The sequence below is a fragment of the Oncorhynchus masou genome, chromosome 5, assembly GCF_036934945.1.
Source record: "Oncorhynchus masou masou isolate Uvic2021 chromosome 5, UVic_Omas_1.1, whole genome shotgun sequence".
Taxonomy (NCBI): domain Eukaryota; kingdom Metazoa; phylum Chordata; class Actinopteri; order Salmoniformes; family Salmonidae; genus Oncorhynchus; species Oncorhynchus masou.
Genome location: NC_088216.1, coordinates 54104536 through 54121429, shown reverse-complemented (window position 1 = coordinate 54121429; position 16894 = coordinate 54104536). Strand labels below are relative to the sequence as shown.

Sequence of the window (16894 nt, the reverse complement as noted above, 5' to 3'; positions counted from 1 at the left end):
CCCAGAGGAAGTTGCCCCTACTATTTTGAAGCAATTTTTTGTCCTAAAGAGGGAATGCACTTTTAGGTTCCACCTCCGAGGAATCACGAAGGCTACATATACATGTTCACGAATTGGGTGTGGGAATTTCCATGTGGATTTGATAAACATCAACAACAAGGCCACTGACAGCTGTCAGAGTATGTTGTTAACATGCTAACCTTATCTAGCTAGCTTTCCTGCTAATTTTATATAGCTAGCTAATGTTATCTGTTGTTGTTGCTGGGTTTTACTACACCGTATTCAAAAGACTAACCAGCTGGCTCTATTGCTGGTTCTGTAGATGGATTTATCATAATAATTTATTTAGGGAAACTTTGCCACAGATGGAAACCACTGGACAATCTTTGACTTCGTCATCTATTGTTTTTTTCCAAAGTTTGGCATCTTCCATTTTTTATTTCTCCAAATAGGATAGCAGCCTACACCAGAAATAACTAATATTGATAGCCATCTAGATGATACATAGCCTACATACAGTCTACTACTCAATGGGGAGGGCATGAACGGCAACACGAGGACACAGTGCCATTCGCTCCCGCTTGACAAGCACTACTGTCCGGCAATGGTGGAAGTAGCTACCTAGTAGCCATTAGCCAATATCAGGGTGACTGTTACAGTAAGCACGCATACAATGAATGAAGTAACAGTAAATCAAATCAAATTTTATTTGTCACATACACATGGTTAGCAGATGTTAATGCGAGTTTAGCGAAATGCTTGGTGTACACCCATCATAAAATACTTTTAATAAAAAATAAGCAATCGTCAGTTTTATAACTGAAAATGGACAATTATTTGTGTAAAAGTAATAGTGAAATATGACTGACTCATCCATCCAGTCCACTCTTACGGTATGGTAGCTCAATGTATGGTAGTTACGTGGTAAGAAATGGAAGAAGAAAAAAAACAGCTCAGTCAAAACCATCTAACCTATAGCAGAGAGCTTTTGACACACCCACTCCATTCCACACGCCCACTACTTTCCTTTCGACACACCCACTCGTCCATGCTCCGGTCGCCATATTGGGATGTAGCTAGCCCCTTCTCTGTAGTGAAGCAAAACTTTACCGGTCAAACCATTAATCTTGGGGTGATGGGGAGCGAGTTTGCAAATGGCTAATATCACACAATTAGACAATTTTATAAAATGGTATATATACACTGCTCAAAAAAATAAAGGGAACAATAAAATAACACATCCAAGATCTGAATGAATGAAATATTCTTATTGAATACATTTTTCATTACATAGTTGAATGTGCTGACAACAGAATCACACAAAAATTATCAATGGAAATCAAATTTATCAACCCATGGAGGTCTGGATTTGGAGTCACACTCAAAATTAAAGTGGAAAACCACACTACAGGCTGATCCAACTTTGATGTAATGTCCTTAAAACAAGTCAAAATGAGGCTCAGTAGTGTGTGTGGCCTCCACGTGCCTGTATAACCTCCCTACAACGCCTGGGCATGCTCCTGATGAGCTGGTGGATGGTCTCCTGAGGGATCTCCTCCCAGACCTGGACTAAAGCATCCGCCAACTCCTGGACAGTCTGTGGTGCAACATAACATTGGTGGATAGAGTGAGACATGATGTCCCAGATGTGCTCAATTGGATTCAGGTCTGGGGAACGGGCGGGCCAGTCCATAGCATCAATGCCTTCCTTTTGCAGGAACTGCTGACACACTCTAGCCACATGAGGTCTAGCATTGTCTTGCATTAGGAGGAACCCAGGGCCAACCGCACCAGCATATGGTCTCACAAGGGGTCTGAGGATCTCATCTCGGTACCGAATGGCAGTCAGGCTACCTCTGGCGAGCACATGGAGGGCTGTGAGGCCCCCCACCGCCAAACCGGTCATGCTGGAGGATGTTGCAGGCAGCAGAACGTTCTCCACGGCATCTCCAGACTCTGTCACGTCTGTCACGTGCTCATTGTGAACCTGCTTTCATCTGCGAAGAGCACGAATTTGCCAATCTTGGTGTTCTCTGGCAAATGCCAAACGTCCTGCACGGTGTTGGGCTGTAAGCACAACCCCCACCTGTGGACGTCGGGCCCTCATAGCACCCTCATGGAGTCTGTTTCTGACCGTTTGAGCAGACACGTGCACATTTGTGGCCTGCTGGAGGTCATTTTGCAGGGCTCTGGCAGCGCTCCTCCTTGCCCCAGCTCGCATTGATGCGCCATCCTGGATGAGCTGCACTACCTGATCCACTTGTGTGGGTTGTAGACTCCGTCTCATGCTACCACTAAAGTGAAAGCACCTCCAGCATTCAACAGTGACCAAACATCAGCCAGGAAGCATAGTAACTGAGAAGTGGTCTGTGGTCCCCACCTGCAGAACCACTCCTTTATTGGGGGTGTCTTGCTAAATGCCTATAATTTCCACCTGTTGTCTATTCCATTTGCACAACAGCATGTGAACTTTGTCAATCAGTGTTGCTTCCTAAGTGGACAGTTTGATTTCACAGGAGTGTGATTGACTTGGAGTTACATTGTGTTGTTTAAGTGTTCCCTTTAGTTTTTGAGCAGTGTGTATATATATGTGTGTGTGTATGTGTGTGTGTGTATATATATATATATATATATACTGCTCAAAAAAATGAAGGGATGTGCAAAAACATAAGTTTGCACATCCTATTTTAATTTGATCCATGGCTCAAGTGGACACGAGGCTGTTTGACTCAACAATGTCATTCTGGTCGGTAGTAACATTTTAAATCAAACGAAACGTAGGCTGAAAATGTCTATGTCAAATCATAGGAAAATACAAAACAAAATGGGCAGTTGAAATGTATCTCTTCGAGCCCAAATATATCATACTTTGACTAAATCGTTGTGCAACAAATCAAATTTTATTGGTGACATACACATGGTTAGCAGATGTTAATGCGAGTGTAGTGAAATGCTTGTGCTTCTAGTTCCCGAACTCTAACAAGTAATCTAACAAATTCACAACAAATACCTTATACACACAAATGTTAAGGGATGAATAGAATATGTACATATAAATATATGGATGAGCGATGGCATGTGACAGATGCAGTAGATGGTATAGAATACAGTATATACATATGAGATGAGAATTGTAGGATTTGTAAGCATTATTAAAGTGGTGTTATTTAAAGTGACTAGTGATACCTTTATTAAGTCAATTTATTTAAGTGGCCAGAGATTTTAGTCTGTATGTTGGCAGCATCCTCTCTATGTTCGCGATGGCTGTTAAACAGTCTGATGGCCTTGAGATGGAAGCTATTTTTCAGTCTCTCAGTTCCAGCTTTGATGACCAGGATGTCTTGCTCCCAGGCAGACTAAATAACTTTTTTGCCCGCTTTGAGGACAATACAGTGCCACTGACACTGCCTGCAACGGAAAAATGCGGTCTCTCCTTCACTGCAGCCGAGGTGAGTAAAACATTTAAACGTGTTAACCCTCGCAAGGCTGCAGGCCCAGACGGCATCCCCAGCCGCGCCCTCAGAGCATGCGCAGACCAGCTGGCTGGTGTGTTTACGGACATATTCAATCAATCCCTATACCAGTCTGCTGTTCCCACATGCTTCAAGAGGGCCACCATTGTTCCTGTTCCCAAGAAAGCTAAGGTAACTGAGCTAAACGACTACCGCCCCGTAGCACTCACTTCCGTCATCATGAAGTGCTTTGAGAGACTAGTCAAGGACCATATCACCTCCACCCTACCTGACACCCTAGACCCACTCCAATTTGCTTACCGCTCAAATAGGCCCACAGACGATGCAATCTCAATCACACTGCACACTGCCCTAACCCATCTGGACAAGAGGAATACCTATGTGAGAATGCTGTTCATCGACTACAGCTCGGCATTCAATACCATAGTACCCTCCAAGCTCGTCATCAAGCTCGAGACCCTGGGTCTCGACCCCGCCCTGTGCAACTGGGTACTGGACTTCCTGACGGGCCGCCCCCAGGTGGTGAGTGTAGGTAACAACATCTCCTCCCCGCTGATCCTCAAGACTGGGGCCCCACAAGTGTGCGTTCTGAGCCCTCTCCTGTACTCCCTGTTCACCCACGACTGCGTGGCCACGCACGCCTCCAACTCAATCATCAAGTTTGCGGACGACACAACAGTGGTAGGCTTGATTACCAACAACGACGAGACGGCCTACAGGGAGGAGGTGAGGGCCCTCGGAGTGTGGTGTCAGGAAAATAACCTCACATTCAACGTCAACAAAACTAAGGAGATGATTGTGGACTTCAGGAAACAGCAGAGGGAACACCCCCCTATCCACATCGATGGAACAGTAGTGGAGAGAGTAGCAAGTTTTAAGTTCCTCGGCATACACATCACAGACAAACTGAATTGGTCCACTCACACAGACAGCATCGTGAAGAAGGCGCAGCAGCGCCTCTTCAACCTCAGGAGGCTGAAGAAATTTGGCTTGTCACCAAATGCACTCACAAACTTCTACAGATGCACAATCGAGAGCATCCTCGCGGGCAGTATCACCGCCTGGTACGGCAACTGCTCCGCCCTTCAACCGTAAGGCTCTCCAGAGGGTAGTGAGGTCTGCACAACGCATCACCGGGGCAAACTACCTGCCCTCCAGGACACCTACACCACCCGATGTTACAGGAAGGCCATAAAGATTATCAAGGACATCAACCACCCGAGCCACTGCCTGTTCACCCCGCTATCATCCAGAAGGCGAGATCAGTACAGGTGCATCAAAGCTGGGACCGAGAGACTGAAAAACAGCTTCTATCTCAAGGCCATCAGACTGTTAAACAGCCACCACTAACATTGAGTGGCTGCTGCCAACACACTGACACTGACTCAACTCCAGCCACTTTAATAATGGGAATTGATGGGAAATGATGTAAATATATCACTTGCCACTTTAAACAATGCTACCTTATATAATGTTACTTACCCTACATTATTCATCTCATATGCATACGTATATACTGTACTCTATATCATCGACTGCATCCTTATGTAATACATGTATCACTAGCAACTTTAACTATGCCACTTTGTTTACATACTCATCTCATATGTATATACTGTACTCGATACCATCTACTGTATCTTGCCTATGCTGCTCTGTACCATCACTCATTCATATATCCTTATGTACATATTCTTTATCCCCTTACACTGTGTATAAGACAGTAGTTTAGGAATTGTTAGTTAGATTACTTGTTGGTTATTACTGCATTGTCGGAACTAGAAGCACAAGCATTTCGCTACACTCGCATTAACATCTGCTAACCATGTGTATGTGACAAATAAAATTTGATTTGATTTGAACCCCTTTCCACAGCAGCCCAGCTGTTTCATCCTGCTCCCCCTCCCTCTGCTGTTTCCTGTAGTCCACAAACATCTCCTTAGTTTTGTTGAAGTTGAGTGAGAGGTTATTTTCCTGACACTACACTCTTGAGGGCCCTCACCTCCTCCCGTCTTGTAATTGGTGGTAGTCATGGGTGAACAGCGAGTACAGGAGAGGGCTGAGGACGCACCCTTGTGGGGACCCATTGTTGAGGATCAGCAGGGTGGAGAGGTTGTTTCCTACCTGCCCGTCAAAGGCCAGGACCTAGTAGCACAGGGCGGGGTCGAGACCCAGGGTTTCGAGCTTAATGACGAGTTTGGAGGGTACTATGGTGTTAAATGCCGAGCTGTAGTCAATGAACAGCATTCTTACATAGGTATTCCTCTTGTCCAGATGGGATAGGGCAGTGTGGTGGTGATTGCATTGTCAGTGGATCTATTGGGGCTGTAAGCAAATTGGAGTGGGTCTAGGGTGTCCAGTAGGGTGGAGGTGATATGGTCCTTGACTAGTCTTTCAAAGCACGTCATGATGACATAAGTGAGGGCAACAGGGTGATAGTCATTTAGTTTAGTTACCTTAGCTTTCTTGGGAACAGGAACAATGGTGGCCATCTTGAAGCATGTAGGGACAGCAGACTGGGATAGGAATTGGTTGAATATGTCCGTAAACACACCCGCCAGCTGGTCTGCACATGCTCTGAGGACGCGGCTAGGGATGCCCTTTGGGCCGGCAGCACTGCGAGGTTTAACACGTTTAAATGTTTTACTCACGTTGGCCACGGAGCAGGAGACCCCGCAGGCTTTGGTAGCAGGCCGTGTCAGTGGCACTGTATTGTCCTCAAAGCGAGCAAAGAAGTTGTTTAATTTGTCTGGGAGTAATTAGTCGATATCCGCAACAAAATGGTTTTCATTTTGTAATCCGTGATCGCCTTGCCATGATTAAAAGTGTTGGCTCGCGCTTTCAGTTTTGCGCAAATGCTGCCATTATTCCACGGTTTCTGGTTAGGGAAAGTTTTAATAGTCACAGCGGGTACGACTTCTCAAATGCACTTGCTAATTAACTCACTCACGAGTCAGCGTATACATCAATGTTGTTGTCTGAGGCTATCCGGAACATATCCCAGTCCACGTGATTGAAGCAATCTTGAAGCATGGAATCCGATTGGTCAGACCAGCGTTGTGTTGACCTGTTCACAGGCGTTTCCTGTTTTAGTTTCTGTCTATAGGCTGGGAGCAACAAAATGGATTCATGGTCAGATATGCCGAAGCCAGGGCACTTAGGGCTTTGTGTGCATTGTGGAAGTTCGAGTAGCAATGATCCAGAATTCTGCCGGTTCGTGTCGCGCATTCGATATGCTGATAGAATTTAGGGAGTATTGATCTTAGGTTAGCTTTGTTAAAATCCCCAGCTACAATCAATGCAGCCCCAGGATGTATGGTTTCCAGTTTTCATAGAGTCCAGTGAAGTTCTTTCAGGGCCGACGAGGTAACTGCTTGGGGGGGATATACATGGCTTTGACTATAATCAAAGAAAATTCTCTTGGAAGATAATGCGGTCGGCATTTGATTGTAAGGAATTCTAGGTCAGGTGAACAAAGGGACTTGAGTACCTGTATGTTGTTGTGATTTCACCATGAGTTGTTAATCATAAGGCATACACCCCCTTCTTCTTACCAGAGAGACATTTGTTTCCGTTGGCACGATTCGTGAAGAAACCGGGTGGCTGTACCGACTCTGACAACGTATCCCGAGTGAGCCGTGTTTCCGTGAAACAGAGAATGTTAGAATCTCTGATGTCTCTCTGGAAGGCAACTCGTGGACTAATTTCGTATACCTTGTTATCTAGAGATTGGACATTGGCGAGTAATATGCTAGGAAGCGGTGGATGGTGTGCTCATCTTCTGAGTCCGAGCAGTAGGCCGCTCCGTCTGCCTCTCCTGTGGCGACCGCGTTGTTTTGGGTCGACCTCTGGGATAAGATCGTATGTCCAGGGTGGAGGTGTGAACAAAGGATCCCCTTTGGGAAAGATGTATTCCTGGTCGAAATGATGGTAAGTTGACGTCGCTTTTATATCCAATAGTTCTTCCCGGCTGTATGTAATAACAACATTTTCTGGGCTAACAATGTAAGAAATAGTACATTTAAAAAAACAGTCATAGGACCTGAAGCGAGGCGGCCATCTCTGTCGGCGCCAACAATATGGTTAAGGTCTGGCCATTATCTTTCAGCTCAGAAAGTGGATTTCTACTGGTGTGGGCATTTTAAATGTTAACTACCGGTAGCTACAAAGTAGCTTACTTGACAGAATGAGATTGTGATTATTTGCATCAATCCAGTGTACGCTACGGAACACTGCTAACCAAAAAAACTGCTAGGTGCATGCAAATTTGAATTAAAGGGTAACTACATTAAAAAATGTCTAAATGTTTCCCAGACCTCAAAAGTGGTCTCCTGTTGTGGTTTTAGCATTGTTGTGGTTTTAGAACATCCATTTTTTTGTTTTTCTATAAGAAATGTGTGATTGAATGATCTAAACCCTGATAAAAGGGTGAGGGAATCCGAAACCTGAACACTCCCCACCACCCTTCCGACCGCCTTGCAGGCATGCAAACTTGTCATTTTTCGGTGATATTCATTGCTTTTTTTTTTCAAAACAGTCATCCACGTGAACCGTGTAGAGCTGTAAAAAAAACGTGGGGGTTCTGATGAAAAGTGGGCAGACTCAGTGTGTATCTCCCATTGAGCTATAAAAGAGATGCGCAAAAATATCTTCTCCATGTGTGATCAGAGCCGCCTCATCACACATTCCATGCAAAAACTTTGTTCCTGTCTGGGAAATTTTTTATGCAACTCGAGGTAAGTAACCTGTGTTTGAAATAATGCTGCGATTATCCCTGATGAAAAGCTAATTATAGCTTGTATGTTTCAATAGCACAAATTATTACACACAAAGTTAACATTAGCTAGCTGATGTTAGCCAGCTAGCTACGTTAGCATCTAAGTTGGCAAGCTGACATTACCACCTGCATGCCTCCATTAACTATGTGTTGCCTCAGCTTACTTCACATGTCTGTCTAATAATCCACGGAACACTTATATGCATTGGAGGAGGCGAGGGTGTAACTTTATAAACTTGGTTACTTTATTACTAAACCTAGCATGGTAGTGCAGGCAGCTGCACAACAACGGTGTATACTGGGGTCATAATGTTCCAATACTCTAACAATGATACCAATGAATAAGTACCCGCTGGTGCCGTGTTTGAGTACTTACCTTAGGCAAACCCACATTATCACGTTGTTGGTAGTCTAGTTTTTATGTAGGAAATTAGAAAATCAAATGTACATATTATTATATTGTGTTGTTGGCATCTTTCTATTAAATAGTGTAATTTATGCTATGCTTTCGTTTTCAGAATGGGAGAGTTTTAGGAGAGGGAGTCACTGTCTAAGCTTGAGTCAGGTTTGAGGGTCAAGTGGAGCTGGGCCTGGCTGAAGTTAGATGCAAAGACTGATGTCAAGGGATTGCAGCACAACCCTCCCATGTTTAAAAATAAATGTAAAGATAGACAAGCCAGGTCATGCAATTTACAGCCTGTTACTGTTTATTATTTTGAGCATTTAAAATAATTTTTGTAAAAATAATGGGGTGTGTGTGTGTGACAGGTCAGATTATATTAAAATGAGAGAGTTGTTTTAATGTTGGCTGAAAATCATTTTGTTATTTAGCAGATAGCCTTGGCCTTCACCTTACAGTTCTTCATTAAACCCACTGGAAAATACATGTCCTCAACAAGAAAATATGAAAATCCTAACTCTGTCTGGGGAGACTGAGATGATCATGTCATGATTAACCTTAAACCCGGGCCAAAGAGCCCAACACCCCAATACCGCAGGACACAATTTTCTCTGTCTATTGTGGTTTGGAAGGTTAGGAGTATTGAGATTGTTCAAATAGGTACTTGTTATTCTCTGACAATATGTAAGTAATATGCAAATTGTCACCTTTTTGGACCCTCACCAGTTTGCATGCCTGTTTATTGGAGAAGAACAAGCCTGTGGGTTTCTGTTTGTAAAAGGATGACAGGATCTGGTTTTCCTCACTTTTTCACTGATGTTATGAATAGGAGATTGTGAACACCTGACTTGTCTTTATGGAGCACATAAATAACACCTCTCCTCCCTCTGTGGCGTTAGGTCAGCGTTGAGGTCCTGAAGAAGCGGGCAGAGCGCTTTGGCATGAATGTGTCCTCTGTCGCCAAAACGGTGAGCTGACTCATGAATTCACTACATAACCAAAAGTATGTGAACACCTGCTTGTCTTCTCTCGATCGTTCTCTTCTCTATCACTCTTTTCTCTCTATCGCTCCCTCTATCCTGTATCGTGTGGGCAAACGGTTTGCTGATGTCATTGTAGTGAACAGAGTGCCCCATTGTGGCGGTGGGGTTATGGTATGTGCAGGCATAAGCTACGGACAACGAACACGGTTGCCAATTGAATGCACAGAGATACCATGATGAGATCCTTTGGCCCATTGTCGTGCTATTCATCTGCTGCCATTACTTCATGTTTCAGCATGATAATGCACAGCCCCATGTTGCAAGGATCTTTACACAGTTCCTGGAAGCTAAAAATGTCACAGTTCTTCCATTGCCTTAATACTGACCAGACATGTCACCCATTGAGCATGTTTGGGATGCTCTGGATCGATATGTAGGACAGCGTGTTCCAACTTCGCACAGCCATTGAAGAGGAGTGGGCCAACATTCAACAGGCCGCTTGATCAACTCTACGCAAAGGAGATGTATCTCGCTGCATGAGGCAAATGGTGATCACACCAGATACTGACTGGTTTTCTGATCCACGCCCTTACCATTTTTTTTAAGGTATCTGTGACCAGCAGAGACGTACCTTTATTCCCAGTCATGTGAAACCCATAGATTAGAGCCTAATTTAATTATTTAAATTGATTTGATTGCCTTATATGAACTATCAATGTACTTTACTCAAACCAGTGAATATCACTTATTATGAATGAGATTATTAACTATCAGCTCTTGGAATATCCAGGGCCTATACTGTTCGTATTTTTGTTCTAAAAGAGCAAATCCAGAATTTTTTTGAATACGTCAAGGGACAGGACATCATAATCCTTCTCGAAACATGGTGTTGTGGAGGCATTGATACTCCGTGTCCCTAAAGCTACAGAGAAGGTTTACTACCATCAATCAAACATAAAAACATTAAACAGGGTCGGGACTCCGGTGTAATCATAATTTGGCATAAGCAGGATTTAGCACTGAATGAAATTAAAAAAGGTACTAACCACATTTGGCTGATACTTAATAAAGGTACAATTGATGTTGACAATGATGTATACATACAGTACTGTGGAAAAGTATTTCCCCCCCCTTCTGATTTTCTCTATTTATGCATATTAATTAAATAAATAAATATATTTTTTAAAGTAGACCCAGGAAGCTAGGCATATGTCACGCGTCACTACTTCACAGGAGAGCCATTTGAACGCAAACTGTTTTATTTTATCAAAATGCATTTTTTTTTGTAGAAATGCCTTCTGGAACATGTGAACTTTCATGTGCCTTAATAACAAACTTGTATTTGTATTTACAGACGTCATTCAATTATGAGCCTAGTTTGTTTATCCATGGAAAAAGTCAGCAACCTTCCCGCTAGCCATGATTGGCTGAGATAATGAGTGGGCTGGACATGCCGAGAGATGGGTTAGGATTGGTCTGCCGTATAGCACACTTCTGTATATAATATGATCTGGTCAGTATGTGTAGGTAATCCTTTCTAAAGCGGCTTTTTTTAAAGATTTCACGTAGTAAAACTGCATAAGTGTTGCTCTCCACTTTCTGGAGGCCCAAGTTTTGAAATCAGTGGAATTAAAGTCTGATAGCTAAGGAGATGGAGAAAATTATTGCGTTCGTCTTCATATTTGCAATCAGAGTCTAAAAGAGAACCCACAAAAAGCTGTTGTATAAAACACCTGTCTCTGGAATACATCTTCAAACTAAGAGCAACCATGGCATCCGTGACAGAGAAGGTGAATCGTCAATCCATGTATATGGGTAAGAGAGCTAGCTACATTTTCAGATATATAACAAGTTTCTAATTTTGTCAGTCGTTTTCATTTCAAGTTAGTGTACTGTTAGCTAGAGAGGTAACGTTAGCTGCCTAGCTCACTAGCTAACGTTACATGTATGATCTGTGTAATAATATTATTCGTACCTCAGAGCCATTGCTAGTTATAGCCTAATATTAGCTAGCTAACATTGAGCCTGGTTGCTTGGCTACCTGTAGAGTCATGCAGGGTAGTAACGTTATGAGTTGGGATTATGGTTCATTGTTTAGCTAGCTAGCTAGGTGTTTATCCCACTGAGCTGTATGGAACCAAAAGTCGGGCTTTGAGTAGTACACATACAACCTAGCTGACAGAACCTTCTCTCCCAGAGTTATAGCTACTGCAGTCCCTGTACTGGGCCAAGCACCAAATTCCTAGAATTACTAGTTAGCCCTGTCTCGGACCTACGGGTCCTCAACAGCCATCTGATAAAAGTTCATGTTCCGTATGCTTACGCACAATGTGCTGTCTCACTCCATTCGTCAAGGCGATTCTTTCACTTCTGTCGATCTGCAGGACGCTTATTTTCAGGTCATGGCCTATAAGTATCTCACTGGTCCATTTGGACTATTACTAGCCCCTCAGATTTTCAACAATGTGTGGAGGTGGCATTGAACCCACTGAGGTGCAGGGGGCTCAGAATCTCTGTGTAATGTATATAGACTACCTGCTCTGTACCTGCAAACAGGAACAAGCAATTAGAGACACGACTATCCTTACCATCTACCTCACAGAGCTTGGTCTCAGGATCAATCCGATAAAGAGCTGTTTGGTGCCCACACAGAACAGAATATCAGAATAAATAATGTTTATTTCCGGGCCACCCAATCAGAGAGGCGAGTCACGTCATTCCGCCTATACCTCTTCGTGTTCAGTCTGGGGCATACGGTCACACAGAAAGGCATAATGAATACAGAAGCAGATTTGTTGTCCAGAGGGAATCACTTGTACGGGTAGTGGGAACCTCACCTCTTTTGTAGTGGCCCAAATATGGGAGAAATACGAACAGGCGTCCGTAGATCTTTTGGCATTGTGCTTAACCTCTTACATCTATGGGGGCGCTATTTCATTTTTGGATGAAAAACGTTCCCGTTTTAAACAAGATATTTTGTCACAAAAAGATGCTCGACTATGCATATAATTGCTACCGTTCGAAAGAAAACACTCTGACGTGTCCAGAAATACAAAGATATTCTCTGTGCGTCCCCTAGAACGTGAGCTTCAGGCAAAACCAAGATGAGATGGCATCCAGGAAATGACAAGGATTTTTGAGGCTCTGTTTTCCATGGTCTCCTTATATGGCTGTGAATGCAAGAGGAGTGAGTCAACCCTTTCTGTCGTTTCCCCAAGGTGTCTGCAGCATTGTGACGTATTTGTGGGCAGATCATTGGAAGATTGACCATAAGAGACCACATTTACCACGTGTCCACCCGGTGTCCTGCGCCGAAATTGGTGCGCAAAAGTCACCTGCCAGTATTTTTCCATGCGATACAGAGAGGAAAGCAAGCTTCCACGAACTGCATGTCAATGAAGAGATATGTGAAAAAACACCTTGAGGACTGATTCCAAACAACGTTTGCCATGTTTCGGTCGATATTATGTAGTTAATCCGGAAAAAGTTTTACGTTGTAGGTGACTGAATTTTCGGTTCGTTTCGGTAGCCAGACGCAATGTAGAAAACGGAACGATTTCTCCTACACACAGACGCTTTCAGGAAACACTGCGCATTTGGTATGTAACTGAGAGTCTCCTCATTGAAAACATCAAAAGCTCTTCAAAGGTAAAGGATTTTATTTATTTGGTTATCTGGTTTTTGTGAAAATGTTGCGTGCTACATGCTACTCAAAATGCTATGCTAGCTTTGCATACTCTTACACAAATTAGTCAATTTCTATGGTTCAAAAGCATATTTTGAAAATCTGAGATGACAGTGTTGTTAAGAAAAGGCTAAGCTTGAGAGCAGACGCATTATTTTCATTTTATTTGCGATTTTCAGAAATCGTTAACGTTGCGTTATGCTAATGAGCCTGAGGCTTTAGTCACAAACCCGGATCCGGGATGGGGAGTTTCAAGAAGTTAAACGCACACTGCTCACTGTTCTTTACACTGGCAAGCGACGATGCGCCACTATGGGTGGACGTGATGGCACACCCATTGCCATGGGTGCGTCTTTACGCCCCCCCCCCCGTCTGATTCTTCCCACACCCTCCATAGTGAGGGAACGACCAGCCCTGGCAGTTACCGTTATGCATGGATCTATTGACCCAAGCAAACAGAGATTTTCCGTCCTCGTCTGTACATGCTGGCTCTTTGTGCCTGGCCTGTGGGAGGGTGAATCTTGAAGGGCAGCTCTGCCATTTTTCAACCTTATATTCATCTCCAGCACCAAACAAGTGTCTACATTAATGAACGCAGCGTGTTTATATGATCTGTAGTTAAAAAGATAAGAAAGGTCTTTAAGAAAATGCTTCTCTGTGAAATCACAGGTTAGGATTAAAATGAAAAAATAGATTTTTTTTCAAAACCTGCATTGAGTTCTAGCCCAAGGGAGAGTATTTGCTTTCTCCCCACGTTACCCCGAATCTGTGTTTTGAAAATCACTGTTTAAAAAAAGATATATATATATTTTTAATGTTATCAACTTTTTACCTTTTTTTCTTCTACAGAACATGACATTTTCACACATGTTGACCTGATATTGTGCTGGAGATAATGAAAATGAGGTTAAAAAGTGATGAAGTTGCCCTTTACTGTGACAGGCCTACCGCTCTGTGTTGTGGAGACTTTTCAGAGCGCTAGGGTCCTTCTACACACTCACTTAATGACAACGAGTGGTGTGTGTTTGAGAGATGATGCGAGCGGAAACGGGTTACTCCCTTTCTGTACTCATTTTCAGAGGTATATTGCTTTCTGTGGGACCATCTCTGCCTGCTATATAAACTTAAATTACGGTACAGAGGCGAGAGACCCCCTTATTTGACATTTTATGAAGGGTGGCGTCGCTTTCACCCGCTATCCAAGAAGCAAGTCCCATCCTGGGACCTATCTATTGTGCTTGAGGCGGGGAAGTGAGACTTATCTCATTTAAAACTGCTTTACTTTTAGCCATTACATCCGCATAGCGAGTGGGAGAGCTGCACGCACTGTCTGTCCACCACTCATGCCTGCACTTTGCCCCTGGGTTGTCCAATGTTACCCGACAACCTAACCCCGCTTTTGTGCCTAAAGTAAGTAGTACTTACAATAAACTCACTTTGGAGCTGTCAGCCTTTCACCCACCGCCTTTTTCCTTTTTGGTGGAATGGCGTCTCCACCGCTTGTGGAGCATCTACATGGACAGGACAAGAGCCCTTAGAAAGAGCGACCAGCTCTTTGTCTCTTGGGCACCTCCCCACGCAGGGAGGCCCAGTTCTCGCCGGCTCTTATCCCATTGGATAGTGGATGCTATTATAGTGGCCTATAATAGCAAGGATTTACCACCTTCAGAGGGCCTGAGAGCTCATTCCACTGGAGGTTTGGCTGCGTCATGAGCATTGTTTAAAGGCATCTCTGTTCGAGATCTGTAATGCGCCATGTTGGGGAACCCCCTCTTTAGAGCATACGGTGCTTAGTGTCGGGACTTCTGGTGGTTGATTCTGTCTAGACAACCTGGCTTCGGAGTGGTATATGAGAACTACGGGAGTTGGCTATATCCCTATCGTAAAAGAGATCAAACAAGTATTTTGAAATAAACCTTTGGGTTACTTGACGTAACCCCGTTCTATGATAATGAGTGAAGTCTTTCACGACGTTTATCTTCACGCTTTGCGTAAGGAAGAAAACATATACTTGGAAAGTGAAGCTAGTAGGGGATGACTGAGCCTTATAAAAGATTGGGGGCTTCCAACTTCGCCGTCGCTCGTGTCTGTCTACAACAGATGTGTGATTGGAGCTTCCTTGAATCACTTACCCATCGTGAGAGACCTCACTCACATGATCATAGAACCGGTGTTACGTCAAGCAACCAAATGTTTCTTTCTTTAAACGGTGATCCATAATCAAACAAAGGGAGAACATCGCTAACTACACATACAGTGTATTCGTAAAGTATTCAGACCCCTTGACTTTTTTTAACAACAAAAATATGTTACAGCCTTATTCTAAAATGAATTAAATGGATTTTTTTAACGTCATCAATCTACACACAATACACCATAATGACAAAGCAAAAATGTTTTATTTTTGCAAATATATTAAAAATCTAATTAAATATTACATTGTGTAAGTATTCAGACCCTTTACTCAATACTTTGTTGAAGCAAATTTGGCAGCGATTACAGCCTCGTGTCATCTTGGGTATGACACTATGCGCTTGGTACACCTGTATTTGGGGAGTTTCTCCGATTCTACTCTGCAGATCCTCTCAAGCTCTGTCACGTTGGATGGTGAGCATCACTGCACAGCTACTTTCAGTTCTCTCCAGAGATGTTAGATTGGGTTCAAGTCCGGCCTCTGGCTTGGCCTCTCAAGGACATTCAGAGACTTGTCCCGAAGTCCAAGTCTGAGGTCCTTAGCATTCTGGAGCAGGTTTTCATCAAGGATCTCTCTTTGCTCCGTTCATCTTTCCCTCAATTCTGACAAGTCTCTCAGTCCCTGCCGCTGAAAAACATCCACACAGCATGATGCTGCCACCACCATACTTCACCGTAGGGATGGTGCCAGATTTCTTCCAGATTTGACGCCTGGCATTCAGGCCAAAGAGTTCAGTCTTGGTTTCATCAGACCAAATAATCTTGTTTCTCATGGTCTGACTCCTTTAGATGCCTCTTGGCATCTCCAAGCGGGCTGTCATGTGCCTTTTACTAAGGAGTTGCTTCCGTCTGGCCACTCTACTGTAAAGGCCTGATTTGGTGGAGTGCTGCAGAGATGGTTGTCCTTTTGGAACGTTCTCCCATCTCAACATAGGAACTCTGGAGCTCTGTCAGAGTGACCATCGGGTTCTTGGTCACCTCCCTGACCAAAGCCCTTTTCCCCCGATTGCTCAGTTTGGCCAGGTGGCCAGCTCTAGGAAGAGTCTTGGTGGTTCTTCTTCCATTTGCAAAAATGTCTAAATACCTGTTTTTACTTTGTCATTATGGGGTATTGTGTGTAGATTGCTATTTTTATTTTTTTCCAACCCATTTTAGAATAAGGCATTAAAATGTGGAAAAGGTCAAGGAGTCTGAATACTTTCCGAATGCACTGTACATACAATAAGTGTTTTTCTCATAATAAATAATTTGCTTAATCAATGTCTAGTTATTCATGTCTAGTTATTTCATGTCTAGTTATGTCTGGTTATTCAAGAAAAGTATTTAGATTAAGTGGCAGGGCATAGGTAACATATATTTATTAGTTAAAAGATAAGTGAAAAG

At 43.4% G+C, this 16894-nt stretch overlaps 1 protein-coding gene across 2 annotated transcripts in view; it reads left to right on the top strand.

Annotated features, from left to right (window-relative positions):
* Positions 1-16894, top strand: part of LOC135539866 (SAP domain-containing ribonucleoprotein-like) — a 64642-nt gene that overhangs the window by 20398 nt on the left and 27350 nt on the right. For both annotated transcript variants that reach the window (XM_064966054.1, XM_064966053.1), the window contains exon 9: positions 9550-9618. In XM_064966054.1, coding sequence (XP_064822126.1) covers positions 9550-9618 — 69 coding nt within the window. The remainder of the gene's footprint in view (positions 1-9549; positions 9619-16894) is intronic.